General features: G+C 43.8%; 1 protein-coding gene across 1 annotated transcript in view; it reads right to left on the bottom strand.

The window, feature by feature from the left end:
* Positions 1-26,665, bottom strand: part of XPO4 (exportin 4) — a 451,711-nt gene that overhangs the window by 384,836 nt on the left and 40,210 nt on the right. Inside the window, exon 2 of the mRNA XM_086935208.1 lies at positions 4,528-4,633. Coding sequence (XP_086791334.1) covers positions 4,528-4,633 — 106 coding nt within the window. The remainder of the gene's footprint in view (positions 1-4,527; positions 4,634-26,665) is intronic.

Below are 26,665 nucleotides of genomic sequence, written 5' to 3'. Positions count from 1 at the left end.
TCTCCATAAGCAAATAGAAAGAGCCATCATCAACATTCGGGGTACAAACATTCAGGAGACAGATTTTCTTACCAGAGAGCTCCGCATGGACCAGTACATACCTCTCCTCCACATCAGCCTCGCTGCTAAGAATTCTGGACGGCATCTGAGGTGCCACCCAAACAACCACTCCCCGTGCATATTCGGAGTAAGTTGCAGAAAACATCTGACCTCTCAATTTTTAGGTCTCGCCTGTCAATGTGCTTGCGCATTGAGCTTGCAAGAAATATTGGGGCTTAACGAGAGCTTAACCATCGGGCGATTTCATGCTGTGCCCGTGAAAATCAAGGCTCAATGCGCAAGCGAATTAACCTAAAAAGTGTGTGCACATGAAAGCCAGCCATCTCTTGCTTCCCCAGCGTGGTGCCGCCAGCAGCTTCACTTGAAAGGGATCCGCTCCGCCCCCTGCTGCATCAAAGGCTTTCATTTCTCACTTTTCACGGCCGTCTCTAGTTTTTATCGTTTCTGTCTCAGTCTCCCTCTTACCAAATTTGCGCTTGGGGACTGTGTGCGTATGTGCCTTGTTCTTTCGGTCTGTATCGCCTTCTATTGCCCGTTCTTATTGATTTTTTACTCTGTTCCCTTTTTTTTTCCTCCTGTCACTTGACTCTTTGCCGGTCGTTCTCTTCCTCCGACTTTGTACTTTTTTCTGTTTGTCACTTTCTTAGTTTGGGACCACATCCTGATGAGGAAAAGAACTTCTTGGTCAGCACGGGCAAAATTAATCACCTATTGATATCCTGAAATCGCCCGGGTTGGGCGCGGAGCCACCGTGTAGGTCCCGTCAGTCCTTGTGAAAATATATTGCGCGCACCTTCCCACAGAGAATCATGGTTACACAAGTAATTCCAACGCATATCATTATGAGCCAAACCGAAAAATAAGTCTTGCGCGAAAGTGCCGAGCGCCTTGAGGTCGGTTTGTAAGGTATAAAGGTTAAGTGGGCGCCCCCTCTGACTCTTTGGAGACGGCACGTGCTCACCTGCCCGAAATCCGACGTGTACCTGAACCCAAGCACTTCAACAGAGACAAGCCATGTGAGCTACGTGTTCGGAGTAATTAATATTAAAATAAGGGCAAAAAACGAACGAATATATTTACTATTGTTTGTGCACTATTGACAGCACATACTCGGGCTTGTTTTGTTGTACGTGAGTATAAAACAGACAACTGATTTGGAAAATAAGTATTTAAAATATTTCAACAGCAACATTTGTTTTCATATATTTCAATATGTTCCCCGCGGATTGCTCCTTTCAAATATTTCAGCTCCATAATTGCCTCGAAGTGGTTGGTTGTGTGACTGGGACGTCACTGACTGTCTGAGCAGACTATTAGAGGTGCACGTACGTGGGTCAACAACAATTACCCACCTGTGTTAAAGACGAGACAGGTGGACGTCAACTACGAAATAGGCTATTGTGTCTGTTTACCGAATTCCCGAGAGTCACCCCTTCCCCCCTTAAATCACCCCCCAGGTCCCACTCACTGGTGCTTTCACACCTATATTGCGTGGGGTGCCTCACTAGAGGGCGTATGGCAATTTAATTGTTTGCCCCCGAAAAAAAAACATGGTTCTTTAGTTTTGCCTACTTTCTGTTCCCCACTGGCATGTTTCGTGTCTGTTCCAGTTCTTCTAGCGCTCAGTTCTTGGTCTTTCAGCTGTCCCTCCTCCCTTTGCCTCCTCCAGCTTACAGTGCCTTCCCCGGTGTACGTCTCAGCTGTTGTTACAAGAGTCGGCCGCGGGCGCTAAGACTTCTTCCACAAGAGACAGACCACGGAACACACGACAGTGAAGCGACGTTCCTTCTCTTTTGCATACATCACTGAATAAGACTGGTTTGTTTCTACTTTTTAAAACCAGTTCTTCAGCGGAAACACTGATCGTGTGCTCGTTTTTCCACGGCAACATGTCCGTGTTAAGGCAGGTATAATAATGTTTCAGCCACTGCACGCAATACAGGTTTCTGCCGTGACAACATGTTCTTCATCGCGCTCTCCGCCCTCCGTGCAGATATGCGGGTCTATGTCACATACCACCACAGCGCCACTCAGCGCAACCACAGCATCACTCAGCGCAACCACAGCGCCACTCAGCGCAACCACAGCGCCACTCAGCGCAACCACAGCGCCACTCAGCGCAACCACAGCGCCACTCAGCGCCACCACAGCGCCACTCAGCGCCACCACAGCGCCACTCAGCGCCACCACAGCGTCGCTCAGCGCCACCACAGCGTCACTCAGCGCCACCACAGCGTCACTCAGCGCCACCACAGCGTCACTCAGCGCCACCACAGCATCACTCAGCATCACCACAGCATCACTCAGCACCATCACATGTTCTTTATCGCGCTCGCCGCCCTCCGTGCAGATATCACATACCACCACAGCACCACTCAGCGCCGCCACAGCACCACTCAGCGCCGCCACAGCACCACTCAGCGCCGCCACAGCATCACTCAGCGCCGCCACAGCATCACTCAGCGCCGCCACAGCATCACTCAGCGCCGCCACAGCATCACTCAGCGCCGCCACAGCATCACTCAGCGCCGCCACAGCATCGCTCAGCGCCGCCACAGCATCGCTCAGCGCCGCCACAGCATCGCTCAGCGCCGCCACAGCATCGCTCAGCGCCGCCACAGCATCGCTCAGTGCCGCCACAGCATCGCTCAGCGCCGCCACAGCATCGCTCAGCGTCGCCACAGCATTGCTCTGCGCCACCACAGCATCACTCTGCGCCGCCACAGCATCACTCTGCGCCGCCACAGCATCACTCTGCGCCGCCACAGCATCACTCAGCGCCGCCACAGCATCACTCAGCACCACCACAGCATCACTCAGCACCACCACAGCATCACTCAGCACCACCACAGCATTACTCAGCACTACCACAGCATCACTCAGCACCACCACAGCATCACTCAGCACAGCATCACTCAGCAGCACCACAGCATCACTCAGCACCACATCACTTGTTCAAATATGTTCTCAATGTTTCAAGCTTTATTACAAATGACACAAAAAAATGTTAAATAATGCTATAGGTGTCACATTTGCAAATTCTATAAATATTGGCATTTACAATAACAAAATTAATACATTTGCTATTATAAAAACAAACCTAAATTAAAAAAAGTATTAGATTTACAAGACCAATAGCTCCAACTTTTCTAATGCGAGACCTATTGCATTTCCAATGCTTGTTTATGAAGCTTGGAAACCTCTGAATCAGTTAAGTGTGTTTCCTGCAACATAGCTATATGAATGCCGTGTCTACAAAGGTCTGTGTGTACCCTGTATCTCTTTACAAAGGAGTTAAGGTCCCGTACTTTCTATTTTACAATTTTAAATGGAGTCATCTAGCAATCTGTGGGTTTGCATCTTCAGGTCACAAATGCCCGCCAATGCTACCACTGAAAACATCCCTTAGGATAACACATACCTCCAATCCCCAGGTGAACACCACAAAACCAGATTGTGCATCCCTAATTATATGTCCTACCCCCAACTGTAAACTAATACACCTAAAAGAAAACCGGTTATAATCAGTCTATAACCACAGAAAATCGATTCACATACTGAATCACCAGCAACTTGAACACTAAATCACACAGGAGGCAACCAAAAAAGTCGAGACCGTGCAGAGAAGAGAAAAAGTCTCAGTGCTGAATTGTAGCCTTAATATGAATGGGGGCTCCATGGTCTATTGTGACTGTTAAATTGCCACCCACGAGCCAAGAGATGCCATTGCCAGCTTTTGCGGAGTACTGATGAAGAGAGGAAAGTCTCTCATGAACCAAAGAGGCAAAAGATAAATCATTCAATCTAGAGTGCTCATATGATATTTAGTTTGATTAACATTGTTCAAAGGAGATAAAAAGGTCTGAAACTGAAGTAAGCAATGAATAGATATGAGCTACTTCAGAAGAACTCTAGAAGAGTGTTTCTAAACAGATATTTACACCTTTTTTCTCCTTCAATTTTTACAACATATTCAAGGTATAGCATGTATTGGGGTTCTACAAAATAATAATACCAGCAAAAATCGTACTGTATAGAAAATAATGTAAATTGTTTACATAACAAAACGAACTTTGGCCATTTGATATAGGACAACACAAGCCATGGATAAATCACTCAAAAAAGATTGATCCAGTCTCTAAGGTGGAAATAAAACCAAGTAGGGTAGGTGGTGGAGAAAGAAGACCAAAATGACAGACAAAAGGCACTAAATTTGGACTGGCATGGCCATTAGAAAAACAAAAGCCGTAGAAAGATGGCATCCACAACAGTAAAAGAACTGATTTCGTGGGAGTGAGATCCAGTGTATTAACACCTTCTGCAACATGAAAAGGCCACAAACAAACTGCCATCATTGAAGGAATATCATGCAAACATTGTTTACAAACAAATTAAGGAAAAAACAGGTGTACACAGCCAGGTTAATACTGCAATGTAACCACTTGTAGAACAAATGAAATAACTTACCTAATATATGCTTGCAAACTGCAAATGGCGATTTGGATTTCCTAAATGATAAAAATATGTGTTCTGCGTGTTGCCGTTGTTCGTTATTGACCATAGAGGGCGGTGCCTAAAAGAGAGAAAAAAAAAAAGGACGTTTTAACCAAATTTCCAACAAAAAATTTAACCTTCATGTGTGCCAGAGGTCACTTCTTACCACCTAATGTCTTCAACTTCTGCACCCAAAGACTGTTGTGTAAGGAGCTAATGTGCTGGCTATTGGATAGAAATGCATAATTCGTATTACTTCATAACAATGTGGAGAGTGCTCTATTTTCGGGCTAGCTCAGACACTAACACATTTTGATATTAGACTGTAATAGTTGTTTCCAAACAGGATGTTCAGATGAATTTGCAAAACCATTAGGTGGAAGCTGAAAATGCTACTGGTATTGCTCAGCAATTTCAGATTCCTCTTTCCATTAACATTCTAATTCTAGTTTCCAAAACAGAAAAGTAAAACTTCAAATATGAGTTTTCAATGTTAAATGCACTCGAACGGTCCCAGGAGATCTTGCACATTCTACACTGCATTTTCTCTAAAGAATTGGCTCTTTAACCCCTTCACTGCTGATGACGAGCTCAGCTCGTCATCAACCATGGTGGTCGTGTGCGGATGACGAGCTGAGCTCGTCATGTAACGCGGCTTTTGGAAAAAAGCCGCACAGCGGAAAAATAACCGCCGCAGCAATGCGGTTAATGAATTCACAAGTTTAGCTAAACAGAACAGCGAGCGGAAAGTCGATCCAAGCAACTCTCTTCATTGACTTCTTCCCAGCTTTGGATAAAATAGATTTTTGCAACGTGATGAAGAAAAGTTGCTTGACCGACTTGGAATTCATCTCCAAAAGCAAATATTCAAGCAGTTAGGATGAATGAAACAGTGAAGCTTTAATGAGGTATCCCCCTGTAAATTCAAGCAAATGGAGTATTTCCTAGGATTACTGCATTAGAAACTTTTCCACCTGCAGAATGTAGAGAGATGTAAAATAGGCAACGGATGTACTTGTCGTAGCAGAACCCAGAAGACATAGTCCTTCAAGTTATTCCTTGCTTTTACAGCCTTTCCTCCAAAAAACAACAAGGCAGAGTTCCCAAAAAGGCCCGCGTAAATTTGAGGTAATTGTGGCAGATCATCAGTAAGAACATCATTAGATGAAACAGATGAAGGATTGAAATGTATCTATAAGAAAAAATACCTATCTACTCCTAGCAGTCCTATGATACACGTTTGAGTAAAAAGAAATGGTGGCAGTTAAGGTACATAAAAAGGTCAATAGTGCAAAAGGAACAGTATAGTGGCCAGTGTAGGAAAAGGGTGACATCAAAATAAATAGAATACAATGAAACACTCCTAACTTTTATTGTAGATCGACAGTTATGTGGGTACAAATATTTCGCTGTGTTGGATAGCTTGTTGAACAAAATAAGAGTCGATTTTTTAACCGCCATGGTCTGATTCATGATAGTGTCATCATCAGTTCAGTCGGATAAAGCTACTTCTGGCAGTCACCATTCAACAGGAGAGAAATAATTACTTACAAAATCTGGAGCAAAAGTAATTTCTCCAAAAACTACAAGTCACATCAGGCTCAATAGGACGAACCAGTAGAGCCTTTAGAATGTTTATACAAAATGTTACGGTCTAGGATAATTTGCCAAAATGACAATGTCCTGCATGGTAAGAATTACTATAGCAAGTAGTTGGAAAACAATGACTGAACATCAGCGCCATTCAACAGAACAAGATGAGACCACCCAATTTGCTTAACCATATCAGCAAAAGGAGACGTATTTGTCTGAAGACTGACTGAAGGGGCGCACATAAATTTTAAAATTAACAAAAGTCAATTGACTCAAACCTAGACACTAAGCAATGCAAGAAAAATGGATGCAGAGTATTGTCCTACACGCCCTACCAGAGCCTTGACCAAAATCCATGACACTGTGTGGCTTCAGTGCAGTGAATAACTGGATTACGGATCCAGCTCTTCACGGCAGAGGATTCCTATGGAAGCCATAAATAACAATAGAATCATATGCATTACCGAATTAAAAATAAGCATGATGATTAATGCTACCTGCATAGATAAAATTGACAGACAAATATGCACAAGTATACAGCTATACCGACTGAGACAATCCGTTCCAACACAAAATAAGGAAAAAGAAAATCATCCATCAATGAAAATATGCATCTTTTGAATATTACCAGAAAATATAGAGCTGCATGAAATCAGAAGATGTGGTATATGCTCTGGAAAGACACAATCTGCTCAGTGTTTAGAAAGGGTTGTCAACCCACCAGCATCTAGTACCTCAGAACAACAATACTAATCACATAGTGAGATGCATATCATGGAATGGAAGTTGTGACATTTCACTTAGCACAAGAATTTCCCCTGCAGAAAGTAACAGCAGCCACAAAGTATCATAGGATTTGCGTGGAATTAGTCAGAAACATGTTTATGGCACCTACAAAAAGCAGAGGATTGACGTTTTTTTAAAGTGCATCTTTCGAGTATTAGGGAGGGTGGGCAAGAAGCAAGATGGAGAGCCTCGCACAAGGAATGCCAGTTCGCAAATCTCGTTAGAAGGAAAGTGCGATATAAACTGCGGATTGTATTTTATTCCTTAATTATAAATCACAGGAACACTAAAAGGTACTCATCAGTTGGCATTTCTAGTATGTAGGTCGCTTTCAAAAGCGCCTATGAAAAACATTGATCACTTCGTGGCAGGGTACAATTCAAATTTGAAATTTCTCGTTATAGACCACAAGCAGCAGGTGTATACAATACATATTTTCACTATGGTTACAAGAAAGCTGGATGAACCATCTTTTGCTTCTATCTTGCCCACGATGAGGCTAGCGTGCTCAGTAGACGAGACAACCAATGAAAATGGGCTATGCAGCATATTAAGCCCAAAACAACCTCTTAATATGCAGGAAAGATACGCATACCATCATCAAGCTCTGAAAAAAGAACAGAATAACCACTTTTTAAAGCTTCACGATTAAAGATATGAAATTGCAACATCCCCCCAAAAACATTTTACTTTCTTTTTATTTGTTTCAACAAAACGATCCATTCAGATACACAGAAGATGTCAGACAGTTGTGATTCACATGGCCTCCATTACAGGGAGAGCAACAATGTGCAAATGTGGTAGAGGACAGATACATCAAACAGGGTATTACATTGCAATTATTTACAACCATAATTTTCCCAGATCTGGATCCCCCCTTCCTCACCCATTGTCAAGCTCTATACTTCTCCCCGGCAACCCTTACCCAGTTGCTGTGAATTCTGGGGCATCCCTAGATGATATGGAAAAAAGTAACATCCAAAAATTATACATATTTTGCCAGCAGACAACAAAATAGATCACTGGATAAAACAACTGTCTGACAATCCAGGTCAAAATTACTGCTGACTTAAGGTGGTTAAAAAATGCAAAGAGTGAAATGAAAAATGACAGCACACATGAGCAAGAGGGTAAAAATGTTTTTTTACCAAACGCTGAATTTATCAGTTGGGATAACAAAATTAAAGCAATGTCTTAAGCACCCTCTACCACTACTCTGTTGTCTATCTCCCAGTTAGATATGGATCACTGTGTACATGATACAAACACTTCTTAGTGGGCTTCTCTATTAATTAAAAAAACAATTATTTACAGCAACCACCACCAGTCTAACTTAGTTCCCGAATTGAAATAATCATTTTAGAGAAGTCCATTCACAGGTTCACTACAAAAGTAAATATGAAATTTATTAAAATAAACACAAATAGTGTGCCCCTGTCACTACAGGAATTTCAAGCATGGACTTGGCTTGTAATTAGGCCTACTGTACAATTTCAGTTGGAAGTTATCTTCTGGATAACCCATTTATCACATCTGCAAGATTGTTTACTGTCTGTATATAACGAGTTCAGCAGAATACAGGACTGTGAAAGGAATCGTGAGAAGAGAGTAAAAACCTAACCGACCCTGTGTCTACTGCAGCTCTTAACTTGATACTTGTTTCCTTGGGGAGTTTTTTTTGATAGACAAGCCTGTATCTGGAACGCATTACTACAAAATTGCTGCCCTTACTGCAATTATTCATGTTATGTCTCATGAAAAGCAAGGCATCAGTGGGAATAGCACAACACCAAGAACGTCTGCCTTCAACCAAATCTAGAAAATGCCAACACCAACGTGACCAGCCCATGCAGTGATGACAGACATGAATTCATCCCTGGCTATTCTTCCCGGAGCATGGAGCTGGGCCTAAAGTTGGCTCAGTAGCTGAAGAGGTCATGAACATTTTGCTACAGCAACATTTGCGGTTATCTGTTCCCTATGATATTCCAGATCCAGCAGGAAATTCTCCTTCAAGTAAGCTCACAGTAATGAGCAGAACTTTGATAGTTTGAGAAATTCCATCACAGTAAATATAAAACTGGGCAATAGGAAGGGCCACAAAGGTAAAAGACATAAGAAGGTTACACCATTTGCAAAGCAGAACTCGATATGTTATTTTGGGAAGCAGAATAACAAAGCTAAGGCCCACCCGAATGTCACCACTTGAATAAGCTAATATTACATTTGTGAATTCTGAAGGAACGCTAAACATTTCAATGTCTAGCGGAGACCTCAGTGATAGCAAGCAAAGGTCTGTGGCCTGTAATAAACATTCTGTTAGCTTACCGACTTTAGCTCAGGGTGCGTAGGTAGGTGTGCGAAGGCTGATCATGAAAAGAAGGGAACACAAGTGGTTTTGCATCAATCAAGGACAACAATAACACATGATGTATGCTTTTCTGAACCAATTGGAAGTATATACATTAGCAGTCAAAACTACTACAATTATTGGTAACCCCAATTTTGGTTGAATGATGACAGTCTGACAAATTAGGATAACATGTTAAAGAAATTGGTGACAAAGACTTTAAGACAGGATTTACCCAGTTATCTGTCAAGCGCGAAACCGTGTATACATCCATCACTCAGCAAGGTATGAAGGTGTATTTCACTCCCACCTAACCTGAATCCTCAACTACTGCTCATGCAATCTGCTGATCTGATAACATCACACAAACAGAGTTGGCAATCCCAGTTAAGTAGCCAACCTTAGAATCTAATCTTTGCCAGAGAAGAGGAATGATCCACAAAGGAAAATAACTACAGGGCCCACAAATCACAAAATGAAGCATTCAGATGATTCTGGAATAAATGATTGGCTAAATAATAAAGTAGAACAGGGATAAACGGTATTCAAGGACATGATGTTCAGGGATTTATCAACAGATGGGAATTAATCAACTGATCACATCCTCATACGACGCGGGGACGGCAACTAATCAACCTTCTTGAGAAGAAGCCAGAGATGATAAGATTTCTCCAAGATAAATCTACACTTGTGGTCAGTCCTTGCTTTCCATGATCTTACAGACCACTTTCCCTATCTGTATTTGTTTTTCTGTTATTGAAATCTTACCCTGACCCTACCCCCCCTGGACTCCTTCCCTCCAAAACACACAAATCTTCTTCCCACTATGTGCGCAGGATAAAAAAATTTTTTTAAATGAATATAGCACCAAAAAAAAAAAAAAGGATAAATAAAGGTTTCAGGGACGTTATAGCTAAGCTCGGATTTCACTCGTACAAAACCAGTGAAATTCAGAAGTTTCCTTAACTATAACTTATGCCCCCCCCCTGCAATCCACTGCTTATGACCTCACATATTACATCACTGATGACATAATCCAGCGAGTCTCTTTCGTAAACAGGACGGAAGGAAGATGGCAGGTTGAATCCGCCAAGGGCTCCACTATGCTTCGTGTTTCCCAATCCACCGATGCCTCGAGTCTGCTGTTTCCTTCCAGCAAGCTGAGCGGCCGGACACACAACGCTGTGCTGCTACATTGATTTTCTTTGACTGCTTGCTTTTTTCCAGACACAGATGCCAAATGCTTCATCAGTTTTTGGCTGGAAAAATGCTGTGCTGTGACACCGATGTGTGCCATTAAATCCCAATACAAAGATCCTGGTTACTCAAAGTAATATCGCGGTCTCCTGCTGCTTCCTGTGTGCTCTCTTCAGTGTGCTGCTCCCCTGCTGCTTCTTGGGCCCTTTTTCATGGCAAGTTTGTAGCAGGAGTTAACATTACTTGCGCTCACCTTTCCTTCTCTTCAACGCTGCAGCTGTGAGGAAGGCATAATTTCAGCCATACATACCTGGTTCTTTGTAGTCTGGTATTTTGGCCAAATCGTATCTGCCAGGACCAGTCTATGGCTCCCTCAAAAGCCAATGTCACGCGAGGGGCACATGGAGCTCGAGGGGCAGTAAAGACTCGCGTTGAGCACGAACCAGAGTTGGATATTGCAACAGCTGGTGCATCTGAACATTTGTCCTCGGCAGCCTCATACGTGGGTCCTCTATCTGAGACCTTGTTGAAGCTTTTGCTAAGGAACTGGTAGCAGGGGAAGAATCCCAGTTGGCAGAAGCTTTGATGGCCGCAGCAGCGACAACTACAGTGCCTACTATATCTCCTCTCCTTTCGCCCACGCTGCAGGATCACTGTCAGGACTACGAGCAAGGACCCTGTACTACTTACCACTCAATGACCTGGTCTCACTGATTTCAACTCTGATCTCAGTTGGTGAATTACCGGGGGCAGTACTGCACCAGCTGTTCAAGATGCATCTTATAGTTAGGAGGAGGTACCCCCCAAAGACTACAAATGTAAGTATTGCCCATGATATGCCACATCTATCTTCGAAGAGTAACAACGATGTTGATTTGCCTTGCCATGCGCCTAAGATGTTAGACGAGGATTCACCAGGAGAATTTAATTCTGGGAGGCAAAGTGGCAATACTAAGCCAGGGGTGATCTTAAAAGATGTGGCTTCAAGTGACCATTTACTTGCTCATGGATGCTCTCAGATCACTGCTGCGCACCCTGCTCAGCTTATGGATAGTGATTTGCCTGCAGTACAAGGAGCCATGACTCTAGCTCATGGGGGGTCGTCCTCTATTGATCTGGACAGAGTAAGGCTGTCCAGTAAAAAGGAAAAGCCCACGTATCAGGTCACTACCACTGCACATAAATTACTTAAACCTCTGAGACCGCGTCAGCATGGCAAATCAGGCGAGCTTTTCGCCAAGACTGAGGAAATGGGTAACTTCTAAGGGAGAAGTCAAATCGATTATATGACGCCTGTACGCTACGATCCCTAGGGCAGAAGTGGAAAAACAGTGCTCTCAGCAACAAGCGCCACTAGCTCCACACTCAATATATGCTTCACTCCGAACCCTGGCTCTCCCTCAGATATATCGTCAGGGAATATATCTGACAAATCTCTTCTACTTTTGACTAAGGAGGGGCATATGGTGGAGGCTCTACAAGAGCCATCTTTAGGATCAATTATTACAATCTCAATGATCTGAGGCACAAGTTTATTATACCCAGGCAAGAACAGTTAACCTACAGATGCAAAAGTCAATTGAAGAGGTTTCTGGGCAGATTAGTAAACTTACAACTAATGGAGAGGGTTGCTTGTAATGAACAAACAACAACAATAGCAAAGGCTGTCCAGAATCACGAGGTCTACTAAAATCTCTTCAAGCCAAGATTGAAGACATGGAAAATTGAGATAGGCAGAACAATCTTGCGGATTTTTAGGATACCGGATGGTAAAGAGGGCGGTGACCCCATACCAAATATTGTTCAGTTGTGCATGAAGGCTTTCCCTGATCTCAGCGATTGGGACTGAGATTCACAAATACAATGCCCACATCGGCTTCCTTTCAATCGTAATATTTCCAGTACCAAAATAATGCAACCCGACCTATATTGATATACATTGGGAACTTCCACCTCAGACATGCTATCTCTCCTACAGATCGATCTAAGTCACTAGTCATAATTGATAATTTGTTGATTGTTGCTTACTCTGATTTATGTAGATCCACAATGGACGGAGATGGAAGCTTTGGCAGTTCATAGATTCATTTAAAGCAGCAGCAGCGCAAGCTTTCTGCAGGAACCAGCCCGCCTCAAAGTTATGAAAGATGGTCGGTCCCGGGTGCTTCTCGGAAGAGGAGGCGGCCCAGGCCTTAGCCAGAGGGGCGAACAATCATATGCCACTATCAATTAAAGTATGAAATGAATATATGTTATAATAATGGCACCAAAGTTCTGTTTTTCTCTGTTCTCCTTTCTCATTTCCTACTTTTTCAGGGCTTTTTCTTCCTTCTTCTCGGTTTCTGCCGCAACGCTATTCTGCTATTTCTCAAAACAACAAAATTCTCAGTATGGGTGGGTGGGGGTTCTGGGGTGGAAGGGACGGGGGGCTCTTTCGGCTGTTTTCTATCAATGGCTCTAGAATGGGGCTATTCCATCCTTAGGGTACAGAAGCATTAGCCTCAAAATCAGTGTCATAGATGATTTCAGTTTTTCCAGGCTAATCAGCCCACATGCACAGGGTGGGGTGTGGGAGAAATCAGCCATAATAAGTTTTATTCAAGCAGGATGCTTATTTTGTTTTTTGGATATCTGGGGTTCACATGTCAATTTCCAAATATAGGAACTCACATTTAATCTTAGCCATTTTAACCATCTTGAAAAAATTAAATCTATGTTTTGTAATGTGTCTGGGATTAATGCACGGTCCAAGCGACAACTGGTAAGCAAAGAAATTGCACATTATAAACCTAATTTGTTGGCCTTAATAGAGACCCACTTGGCATACAAAGATAGGGCCCTATTCTAGGGTATAATAAGATTGTCTGTACAACACAGTGTACAGCAATTTGAGGGGTAGCGCTGCTCTCGTCAAAAACGTTTCAGGGCCAGATATTAAAGACTGCAGCAGAATCTAGGGGGAGATGGGTTTTGGTACAGATGCTTCTATACTCTGTTAAATTTGTATTATATGTTTATGGACTAAATACTGATGACCCTGAAATATTCATTACACTCTCCCTGGAATGGTTGAGCTGGGCAGGGGAATTGGTTTTAACGGGGTCTTTAATTATGAAATTAATTATAGCATGGATTCTACTAATCATAGGGCTACTGTGCGTAAACCTAGAATCAGGCTTCCTTGAATGACAATGATTTATATGGCATCTGTGATGCCTGGCGGACTTTATATCCAACAGATCCTGGTTACACTTATTCACACCCTCGCAAACAATACTCAAGAATTTATATGGTCTTCATTAAGCGCATGTGGCCAGAAACTATATGTCAGTATGCCCAAGGATAGCCTCAGACCATTATCCGATTTACTTCCAATTTTCTGTGGATTTAAGTTGTGACTGGATCAATACTCCCAGGTTTACTTTCCCCGCCACTTACTGACTAATGGGGACTACTACATCAATTTTATTTCAGGGTCTCTTAAGGAATTATTTACTACTAATAAAGGGTCAGCTCCGCCATAAATAATATGGGACACTTAGTCTCGTGCTGGACTGAGGGAACAGATAGCTATTAGATTTGTCAAATCTAAGAGTCTCCAGCATGAATATGGGGAAAGGGTCAGCAGAGTATTAGCATACCAAATTACAGAATTTTTTTTTTTTAACATTAAGGTTATCAAGGGACTAGATGGGAAGCTTTATTCAAGTGTTACAGATATTTTAGAACAATTCTCTCTGTTTTATGGTAAACAATATAGCCAGTCACAAGAGTTCGATCAATGTAATGTATAGAATATATTCAACGCTGCAATCTTGCTAAAATCTTGGCTTCCGGTCTTAATTCAATAATTCCAGCTTTAGTATCCCCACAACAACATGGATTGGTCTCATGGAGGGATACTACTGCTCATACTAATACAGCAATTGTTGCCTTCAAAATCGCTGAGAAGTGTAATATGAACATGCGCATGATATTACTCAACGCTGAGAAGGCATTTGACAGTGTTGCATAGGGCTGCTTATGGATCACGTTGGCTGTCTTTGGTATAGGGGAAGATTTTATTAAAATGATTTGGGCACTTTAGGAGACACCATGCGCCCGGGTGGCATAGACCGGGAGCTATTCAGGATTGTTTCGGATCTTCAGTGGGACAAGGCAGGGGTGCCCACTCTCCCCCCTCCTTTTTGCTTTGTATATGGAGCCCAAGTTACAATCCCTCTTTAGGAATTTAGATATCCAATCATGTCAAAGTTGTGGCAATTTCCTACTCCAATCCTGCAGTAGCAATTACTCAGATTGCTCTTGAAGCTTGGATATTTGGCCACTTCTCTGGCTACAAACTGAACCTATCTAAAATCCGCATTCCTCTGAATTTTTCTCCCGATGTTCCTATTTCTGGGACCACTACTACAGCAGTGTACCTAGGCGTTAGGCTTTGTCCTGTGGTCTCCAACATAATCAAATTAAACTACAAACCTTTATTAGCTGCAACCATTGTTAAATTCAAATCATGGAGTAAGTAACCACTTACTATATTAGGACGGATAAATATAATTAAAATGAATATTCATCCTAAATTTCTTTACTTTTTCAGGGCAACCCCGCTAAGGGTTCTGGACTCTTTCTTTAGAAGACTTGAATGTGCAATAGGTAGTTTTATCTGGGCTACAGGTAATCAAGGCACGCTATTCAACTTTTGAAAACTTCTTATAATAGAGGAGGACTCTCACATCCAGATTTTATGCTTTATTTCTGAGCCGCTTTTACTGGACGATTGCGTAGCGTACTGACTCACTGTGAGCCGGATTCTGTACCATTCTGCTATCGGCTTGCTCTAGGTCCCGCTAGTCTTTTTTTTTATCGACTGAATTATTCCAACTACTATAAAAGAGTGCATTTTAAGATACTTAAAGATATTATTTTCATATGGTAGGGGATATGCAAGAAATATTCGGTTGGTTTTATTAACGAAGACACTCCCATCTGGGACAACCCTGCTTTTCCACCCTTTCCCAGGACTTAATTTGTAGAGTCTGGGCAGAATGCAGTATCATAACAATGGGATAACTATTTGATCTAGATGGTTTTAGTGCTTTTGCTGAGTTACAAGGTTCTTTTGGGCTTGAAAATATCTCCAATTGAGGGATTCCTTGCGGACGAATGTTAAACATGCACAGGATATCAACAGATCCGATCTCTCTTCATATTTTTTTTAGGCCTGGTATTAAACCCACTATAAGCATGATGTATCAACCATTTCTCAATTTGCTGTGGAAGATACTCCATTATTAACATCAAAATGGAGCAGGCTTTTATCGTCCGAAGAAATTCAGCGGGCTTTAGATCTGCTAGATCGCTCAGTAAACTCGGTCAACCTTAAGTTACAATAGTGGCGTACGCTGTGTTTTTTATATTATACCCCAGATGTCATTGACAACTGCTCCAACAGGTAGTACAGACAAAACCAGATGCTCTAATTGCAATCTCTTTGTGGCTGATGTCCTACATATGTTTGTACTCTGCCCCGCTTGCAAAAATTCTGGGAAGGGGTGATTAATTATTTGTCATTAATTTTGAACTTGCTCGTCAATTTATCTGTAAAGGAGAAAATGATGGGTATCAAGTGTAATTTTGTTGGGAGTTCTCAGAAATGTATTACAATCATGATGGCCTCTGCCAGACTTTGGCTCATGGGCATGGGTCTCAGGGAGTGCTCTGGAGGTCTTTGAGTGAGGAACCCTTATATATAAAATATATGAATTGGAGCTTGCTTTGGCTAGAGCAAGGTTCTCACTGCACTCCAAAAATGTTATAAGATCTGGAAAAAATGTAGACAGGATCTTTTATAAGTAGATCATGATTAATTGGAAGCGGAAATGGTTTTATGCATGTTTATATCCCTGTTATGCTAAGTCATGTAATTTAATCTAATTTTGGTCAGTTTTCTAATGCGATCTATTTTTTTTATATTGGAAAATTTATGTATGAAACTGCTAATGATTATTTGTGACCATTGACACTGCTCTTATTTTTTACACTATACTTTTATCCTGTATGAATTGCCATTCATTGTCGTTGTTGTGTCTTCGTAAACATTTCTAAGACTAAAAGATATATACTAAGCTACAGTATAATTTGAATGAATATTCTTTCTGTACCTCATTGTGATACGGTTTCCAACATATATCATCCAAGTGGGTTTGTGACTATCAGTGTGAGTGGGTGTCTGAGTGGCTGTGTGGGTGTATGGATCTATGACTAGGTGTAAGAGTGTCAGTAGGTGAGTGGCTGTATGGGTCTGTGAATGAAATTGTAAGCGCTTTTCTGGATGTGACTGGGTGTGTGCAAGCGGCGGTATGGGGCCGCAAGCGGCGGTACGGGGCCGCAAGCGGCGGTACGGGGCGCAAGCGGCTGTACGGGTCCGCAAGCGGCTGTACGGGTGTGCGAGTGTTTGTACGGGTGTGCGAGTGTTTGTACGGGTGTGCGAGTGTTTGTACGGGTGTGCGAGTGTTTGTACGGGTGTGCGAGTGTTTGTACGGGTGTGCGAGTGTTTGTACGGGTGTGCGAGTGTTTGTATGGGTGTGCGAGTGTTTGTATGGGTGTGGAGGGTTTGTATGGGTGTGGAGGGTTTGTATGGGTGTGGAGGGTTTGTATGGGTGTGCGAGTGTTTGTATGGGTGTGCGAGTCTTTGAATGGGTGTGTGAGTGGGGGCATGAGTAGCTGTGAAAGTGGGTGACTGGTTTTGTGAGTGGGTGTATAGGTCTGTGAATGAGTGAGTAGGAGTGGCTGTATCGATCTGTAAGTGGTGTGTGAGAGGCTGCATGGAACAGTAAGTAGTGTGTGAGTGGCTGTCCGGATCTGTAAGTGGGTGTGTGAGTGGCTGTATGGGTTTGTGAGTGGCTGTCTGGATCTGTACATGGGCGTGCGAGTGGCTGTATGGGGTTGTGAGTGGGTGTATGAGAGAGGCCGAATGGTTGGCAAAGCGTACGTGTGGGTGTGTCAGTAGCTGTGTAAGTGACTGGGCCTGAACGAAACCTCACCTGCATCCTTCATCCAACAAGAGTCTACAGTTTCTCAGAAAGTCTATCCAACTCGAGTACTTTCTATTGGTTAATTAGTAAGTGCTACCTTGTTGGGTATATGTCTAGTGCATATTCTACACGACCACTGCTTAATGGACCACGAGGAAATGTCTCCAGTGACCTTGTTTGCATGTAATTTCAGCAATTTGATTGTTTCACAAGCGTCTCGATCCACAAATCTGTGATAACATGAATGCTCGTATAAAGAGGAGAACAAGACTAAAAAGAGGGGAACGAGACGAAAAAGAGGGGCATCTCCACCAAACAAGGGTACCTCCTCCTAACTATAAGATGCAAGTGCCCATGCCCGCTGGGAGTGGACTTACAGTTTGCTCTCGATTGGCAGGAGCTGTCAAAGCTCCTGACAAGCAAACAGCTATTTCCCAAGGGACGAGCACCTCAGGAGATTGGGTGCCGTTCATGGGAGGTGGTGGTCTACAGGGCAATTGATGGCTCCAGGAGTAGGGCTACGCGACCAAGAGGTGGGACTGAAAACGGTCCAGGATAGGGGTTGCATGGTGCCTCTCCCACTTTACTTTAACCTATGCCCAGGGGAGGTGGTGGTCCCCGGGACAAAATATGGCCCAGGAGGGGGCTGCACATGCCCCTCCCTCTTCTTTCTAGTTTGTGCCCAGGGAGGTGGCTGTCCCAGGGTCAATTTTAAACGTTGGTCAGAGCTCTGTGCGGCCTAATATTTTTATGCTCACATTCCTAAGGTAGGTGGTGGTCATCGGGCCAAAGGAGGGGGCCGAAAGCCCCCCCAATCTTTTTTTAAATAAACTCTAGGGAGGAAGTGTTACTGGGGGCTTAAACAGCCCCTGGGCTGCACGTGCCACCTACCCTTTTCTTTACATAAATCTTGCCCCCAGGATCTGGCCCAATCAAGGGCAGAAATACAAACAGAGCAGGAGTTAGCGCTTGAGGATTTTTTTCATGGGGAATTTACGCACATTTAAAAAAAATGCTTTTTCGCCCTGGCAGGGGACCTCACCACTGTATTCCTACCCGGCTCCCTTCTTTTTTTTTTTTAACATTATTGTTTGGGACTCGGCTGCCTAATCCCAAGTTAGCTGCAGACACTTCCAGATTGAAGTGTTGGGAGCCAATCAGAACTCTGCACGAGATCGGTAACATTTGTAGAGGGTCTGCATCTCTAGATGAACTAATGTGATTTTCCTTTAATATCTTCAAAACTACTGAATGGATTTACACTGAATAACAAAAAGGGCTCTTTCTGGACAAAAAGCGGGTCCTATCTATACAGTAGGTTTTAAATATATAGCAGTGAAGCATTGTACCTTGAAATATATATATATATATATATATATATATATATATATATATATATATATACACACACACACACACACACACATATGTTTAAATAAGCGATTGTCTACTTTCAAAAGGGAAGGCCTGATATCATCATCAACAGAATTTGGCTTTCTACATACAGAAAATCCTGTAATTCCATACATTTATTTAATACCTAAAGTACCTAAGATGAGGGTCCCCACGCCTGGGAGATCAATCATCTCAGCAATTAACAGTATAAGTGAAAATATCTCTAAATATATTGATTTTTATTTGCAGGCCATGGTAAAGGGTCTTCCAAGTTACATTAAAGACACTGGAGATTTTAAAAAGAGACTCAAGTCGATCAAATGGCAAGATGATTGGTGCATGTTAACATTGGATATTGAATCATTATATACTTGTATCAGTCATGATAAAGGAATGGAAGCCATACAACATTTTTTTAGGACAGAGAAACTGCGAATATTATAGCCATAATCAAATGCTATATGAATTGGTGAGCTGCTGTTTGAACAATAATTTCTTTATGTTCGGTAAGGACATGTGGAGCCAAACAAGGGGTGTGGCGATGGGATCATGCTTCTCCCCCAGCTATGCATGTTTGCCTGCAGGCTGGTGAGAGGAGCGGGATCTAATGGTCACCCCTGGTTTTAATCATGTACGTCATTGGTTTCGTTTCATTGACAATGTTTTTTGTGTGTGGGAGGGAGATGAAGTCAGTGCACTGAAATTTGTGGAGTCACTGAATGAAAACCAACAAAACCTCTTTTTTACATCAAATGTCAGTAGAGTAAAATCTGAATTTCTGGATGTAAAAATTGAAATCAAAAACCGCACGATAGAAACATCCTTGTTCCGCAAAGCCACAGCTGGCAACAGTATTCTACATGCCAGCAGTTGGCATCCAAGACACCTAATTGAAAGCATCCCTTATGGGGAGCTTTTACGATTAAAGAGCAATGTCCATGCGAAACAAACTAGCAAAAACAAGTCCTGAAATAGGTAGTGGCAGTACCTGGTTGAAACCGAAGCACGGTTTCTTTAGATGCTCGTCGTGTCGAGCTTGTAAATTTGGGGCAAATACTACCCATTATGACACTCCTTTCTCCAAATACCAGACAGCGATCAAGGGCAACTATGGTTGCCGGACGGAGTTTGCTGTTTATGTTCTGACGGGCACCTGTGGCCTACGTTATGTGGGCAGCACTAAGTTGCAGGTGCACGTGAGAATATTGCAGCACCTAAGGGCCATCGTTAATAACGACAATGCCTACCCGGTGGCCCGGCACTTCAAGGCCATGCATGATAACAACTTGGCATGCCTTACATATTTTGTGATCGATTCTGTGACTCCCCTAAGAAGAGGTGGGGATAGGAGAAAAGCTGTTGAGGAGAAAGGAGACAGGGTACATAGTAACACTAGATAGTAAGCATCCTAATGGGTTAAATAGAACAGAGGACTTGCACAACTTTTTATGATCTTTTAAAAATTCAGCAATTTTGGAAAGGTGTGCATAACTGTGAATAGTAAGTAACTAAGAGCCATGATTGGGTATACAATGTAAGATTTTTGTATATATATATATATATATATATATATATCAAGTTCATGTTATAACAACCTCACACAGTACACTGAAACTGTTAAAACTCTAAAAACACAGACTTTTTTTTAATTATGTAGCATTGTAAGTAGCACTTATCTTATATGTGAAGGTTTAGGGTAAAGGCGTTTTTTCTTTTAATTAAAAAGATTTTTTAGATAGTCCATCAGTATGACAAAGCACTGTGATGCCCATAAAAAAAGCACTTTATATAAAACAAACAAAAAACATGTAAGACAAACCCACACTCCTTTTTTAAAATAAATACTGTGCACAATCTCTGGTAAGGTTAAATACAAGAGGAGAAAATATTGCTGATAGTACAAGTTTGTTCAGGTAGGCGCATGCACGCGGCCACAAAATACTAGTTTGTAATAACAACTAGGGTTAAGGCAAACATAAAATATGAAATGTACAGGCTTTGATTACATGTAAACAAAACATGCAGAATTTTGAGCATAATGCTATGATTTGCACATTGGCAAAAGTTTTGCACATTTGTTGATCAAATATATTAACTGGTGAACAAGCATTTGGCACTTTATGTTTACAAAGGTGTATATATGGATGAAATTCAAAGCCTAAACATGCATTAAAGCAGTTAGAGGGCGAGCTGAGGTTTTAAAATATGTAACATGTATTTGAAGTGTATTTATTTATAAATGTTTTATATATTGAACATTATAAATTATTTAATGCACTTGCCACTTTAAATTACAAACTTGAATGTATTTATGCAGTATAGAATTTGTACAAATTACAAGATGTAATTTTATAAAACCATGCAATTACAGCCTCTGTAGCAATTAACAAGGAAGCCCCTTTTTTTAAAATTGGCAAGCATTGTGAAACATCGAAATTGTAACAGTATGTGGTCTATATCTATGAGTGTGATCACGTGACTCACTAAGGGAGGTGTTACTCCCAATTATGTTTGAAAGGCATAGGCTGACGCGATGACTGGAGTGTGAACAAGAGCACTTGATGATCGAAACGCGTCGACGGGAAAGGTCGAATTAAATAAAGAATATCGACTTGCCTGAAACTGTTGGGTCCGCATTTCTCCCTCGAGGAGGTTATCAGGATTGCTGTGCTGAAATTATATATATCTCTCGCTGTTACACAGACCATGGGCGCATCTCAATCCAGTGCGTACTCGGCGGCAGAGCCTGGCCGCGTATTCGGTTGAAGATTCTCAATGAATATGCACTCGCGGGCTGTTGAATTTCCTCTCCAAATTTTATTTCATTTGGCTTTTGGCATAATAGCCCGTGAGTGCGTATATATTGAGAATCTTCAACCGAATGTTTTTATTGGGAATATATATATATATATATATATATATATATATATATATATATATATATATATATATAGACTCTGTAAGAGGATTGTTTGATATTACGGAGTAATAGAATAAAGAAAATTACTTACCTTCACTTGTGAGTGCGATCCGCCTTCTTTTTGGCTGGTATCCAGATAAAAAGGGAGCCGCTTTTCGTTGTCATTGTTTTCCTGTAGTTTGTATTCTTGTGTAACACGCTCTGTTTTGGACTGAAATAGATTTTTTGCCTTTCTTCCCTCCTCCTGACCCAGACCTTTGAAGGCTGAAAATCTTTAGTAAACTTTACTCTATAATAATTTGCAAAGGAAATATACTTACACCAGTTTGAGTTTAGAGAGTCTATACTTTTTAAGTAGTTCAGTAAGTGAGAAGTAGCTGGTCTCTTACTAAAGAGGAGGTGCACAGACTTCAGATTGCACGCTTAAATTATTGGACCTCAAAGCTCACTTTAACTCGCTCAGTATTGATAGGTGTCATAGGTGTCAATCAACATTCAACTGTATTTTTAAAGTGACGGCTTGCTTTAAGTTGAGTAGAGAACTACTCCAGTCTGGTTTACAGCTGTTTAAGAATGAAAACGTGTTGCTGGTTGTGCAGAATGAGGCAACCACCACTCTTAAGAGCAGCCCTGCAAACAGAGTAAAGCTCTAACTGAATATTAACATTATTTTGTGGTGCTCCTATTGGATAAAGCCAACTTCAGTGCCATTACACTGGCCCTGGATCTTGTTCAACAAGAAACATAATGGGTGGAGCAGCAGATTTACTGCTGTGTAATTTTTATCGATTTCAAACCAGACTCTTTATTATGTGAAGAACTTTTGTCTGGAGCACCTTTACACATTCCTAAGGGATTCATGGTGCTATGGAAGATCATGACATCATATTAAGCAGCTAATTTTGTGAAAAAAAACTTCGTTTAAATTAATTTTAAAATTAAAGATTTTGAACTTTTTGATAAAGTGGAAACAAAGAGTACCAGAGAGCTGGAGCAAACAGCGTCTATTGCATTGACGCATCATACCTTGAATAATAAAAAAATCAAAAAAAAAAATAATAATAAAAATCGATGGAGTGAGGGAAGTGGAATGTATTTAGAGATTTTAATTCAAATACACTGAGGCAGTGGCAAAGATTTAGAACAGTGTTACTAGACAAAATATCAAAGCACGACCTGAGCCAAGCACAGAAAATCAGACCACACAATTTTGTAAAGGAACTTTGCCTCAAGCAAAGCCAGAGAATATCACAGCTAGACCTGGGGGCCCCCCTGAACAACTCTGAAAAAAACATTCAGAACTGACTTGCGCCAATTCAATTAATTCATATGGCCTGTCAAGTCTCCCAAAAATTTCACATTTCCGAAGCCAGTCACTGTTTGATAAAAGTGGTTCCGCTTGATTCCTCTCTGTCAGAAATTGATCGATTTCCTCTCTGAGCTGTAAGAACCTTGATAGACTTTTTCCACAACTAAGCCATCGAACTGCTGTATAAGACAAGTCAATGAACGCAGAATGAGTTTCTTTCAGAAAATCACCAAACTAGCTGCGATTAAGCCATTGAGACCGAATGAAATTCACAGGTTTCAGAACAAGACATATCCACAGATATTCCTCACAATTCTTGCGGATAGTAAATGTACTGCAGAAACATGGGCTTTGAGAATCCACCAGCCTCACAAGCTTTTGTGATTTGTCCAATCAAACCTTTCTTCATCCCAGAAACATTCTTTCCTCCATCAGTTGTCAAGTCAAGTAAAGCTTTATTCGACTTATTTTTTAACAATCTTAAAAGCATTAAAAAAAATCTATTTTCCAATAAGATCCATAGATTAAAAGCAAAAACAATGACAACAGTACAATTTTGTCGTTTAACATACACACACATGGGGGCGTGGTCTGGCAGCGACGAAGATGGCCGCCTAGTTTTGAGGCGCTCCGGAAGCGATCCTAACGGCCCCCAAAATCCGACACTGATCCGCCGAAAGCACGGTGTCTGACGCCGGAATCGGGGAGCCCTACATCTCTGCTGCCTGCAGTCCCCTCCCCGTTGCGGAACCGAGCCTGGGTGACGGAGTTCTGGGAGCCGAAGTTTTGAGGCCAGCTGCGGCCTTTCCCTCGCAGAACCAGCGGCGGAGCACCGGCCTTGTGTGAGTGGAGGCGCGGGATAGGAGCGCTGGACGGCGGTTGGGGGCGGCGCCCAACATCGGGGCCGCGGATCGCGGCACCTTCTGCCACCCGGCTTCGAACTTGGACTGGGCCCGGAAAGCGGCGTCTGCAGACCGGGAGGCGGCCCGCATTGACCCCCAGCGAGTCGGCAGGACCCGCCGTGGACACCTTGCGGCCCGCTCTTCCAGAAGGGACACCTGCTGGGCTCATGACACTCCCACTCTGAGCAGCTGTGCATTCCGCGGTGGGGGCGGCTGGGGTGGCGTGGGATCCGCCGAGGCTCCTGAGGGGCCTGGACACATTGAGAGCCGGCCGGGGGATTGGAGGGAGGTCCTGCCCTCTAGTTAGCGCCGAAGTTCAGCGACCTAGCACGGAGGCGTCGGCAGGGGGCCTCCTGCCCTGCCGGTCCTGAGGCGAGGCACTACGCTGGTGGGGCGGGCACGACTGGTCCTTACGCGCCTGTGTGCTTAGACTGTTGGGCCCCAGTGGAGAGCGGGCGGTGGCCCCGACTTCCACGGTGTGACCTTGGGGACGGAACGTCCTGTGGCGCGCGGAGCACTGGTCGCGTGACTGAGCCCCCTTGTCTGCGGCTGGCCGTGTGGAGGTACATTGCACAGGAGACTCGCGGCTGACAGAGGGGCCCGCTGAGCTGCGGGCCCCCTTTGCTGCGGGCCGCTGCGCCTACTGGACCTCTCGTTCTGCTACGTGACTTGGCTGTCGGGAGGGGCCTGCTTCGCGGGCGGATCAATACCGGCCGCAGAGACTGTTCGTGCACGATTGGACCGCGAAACCCGCTTTGGCCCTGCTGGGTGGCGACCTGCTGGAGTGACTTGCGAGTGACCGCCTGCCATCCTCTACGACCATGCGGGGCAAGAAGACCACAACGCCTCAATCTAATACGATGGATAACTACACGGCCAGTGACGAGCTGCCCCACCCTGGACCATCTGATGAGCCCCGCGAACCATCCCTCTCCTCCATAATGCAGGCCATTCAATCCCTGGGCACCACGCTGAAGTCTAAAATAGACAAAATGTCCATCGAGTTGACGCTCCAGAGGGCTGACCTGAACATAACGTTGGAAAAGGCTACCCAGAACGCGGCGGCTATCAAAGACTTGCAGGGGGCTACCAAGTCGTTGCAACAACAGGTCCAGCGGCTCACGCACCAACAGATGGCGGCTCGGCTGGAGGACCAGGAAGGGAGGGCCTGAAGGAACAACCTCAGAGTGGTAGGCGTGGCGGAAAAAATGGAAGGGGCCAGCGTGGAACTGTTCCTAGAGGACCTCATCTTGAACACTCTAAAACCCAAGAGGCTATCTATATTCTTCGTCATAGAACGGGCGCACAGGGCGCCGGTCCCACCTCCGCGCCCGGGTCTCCCGCCGCGGACCATCATTGCGCGGGTGCTCAACTACCGCGACAGACACAATCCTGCAGGCGGCGCGGCGGCACGGGGACTTGCGGGTAAAGGACGCTACGATACGTTTCTTCCAGGATTTTACGCTCAAGGTCCAGCAGGAGCGCAGATCGTTTGACGCAGTCAAGAGGAAACTGCGGGAGTGCGACCTCCGTTACATGATGTTCTTCCTGGCGCTGCTCAAAGTGCTGGCGGAGGGCAAATCCTTTTTCTTCACCACCCCGGAAGAGGCGCATACCTGGCTGGAGGGGCGCGGGCAGCGACGACGAGGCCCGGATGGTGAGGGTAGTTGGAGAAACTCAGCCCTCATGGTCTCCGGCCTCCTCCGTGGAAATGCTGGGGGAAAAGCGGCAGCACCGGGAGGATTCGTCCCCTGGGACGCGGAGGCGGACCCGCAGCCTCTCGGCGTCTCCAGATCTGGAGTGAGAGGTCGAACCATCTCAACTCTGACTGACGCACTCCTATGGACATGTAATGTATGACAACATTGTAATGCTTGCCGTGACGATGCATACTCCTTGTTTTGCTCTCTCCTGCGGGGAGGTGGTGGAACTGTTCTGAGCAGGGGTCCTGTATATAATGGTCTTGCATGGACTAATGTGATGGAGATGGCGGCTCGACCTCGCCCGGGCGAATGGGCACTGTCTGCATTAGGGGCGGGTTCCTTATCCATCATGGGCCTTTGGTTCTGGCAGGGATGTTTGTTGGATTACTTATGGTACTTGATGGGGGTCTGAGGGGGAGAGCCCCGGATGGTGGGATTATCTGCGTCACTCACCCCTAAGGTTATCGTTTTTAAGGGCTACAGGCGCTCTGCTGATTGGGGATGTCCGGAGCAGTTGGTCGGAGTGGCAGGGAGCAGGATGAAGGGCTGTTATGGGGGGGGGGGGTACGGGGGGCTTGGTTCAGTTATTTACTTGTGGTTTCTGCTTTCTATCATGGTTCTGATTCCATCAACACACGTGCGGGCCAGGGAGGAGCGGGTGGAGGGAAGTGATGGTTCTTCCCATTCAGTACTGGCGGAAGACATGGCAGGCACACACTCACATAAGACGCAACATATAAACATTTTATCCTGGAATGTAAATAGCCTGCAGAATAAAATCAAGCGAACGGTCGTTCTGGAGTACCTCCGTAGACATGCTCCTGATGTCGTCCTACAGGAAACGCATCTGCTGGGGAATCACTGTAGGGCCCTGGATAGATTCGGGTACACCCTCCGGAGACACTCTGGTTTCACGACAGGC

Source organism: Lissotriton vulgaris, chromosome 8 (assembly GCF_964263255.1).
Source record: "Lissotriton vulgaris chromosome 8, aLisVul1.2, whole genome shotgun sequence".
Classification (NCBI taxonomy): Eukaryota; Metazoa; Chordata; class Amphibia; order Caudata; family Salamandridae; genus Lissotriton; species Lissotriton vulgaris.
Note: the sequence above shows the minus strand (reverse complement) of the source record. Positions and strands in the feature narration are given on the sequence as shown.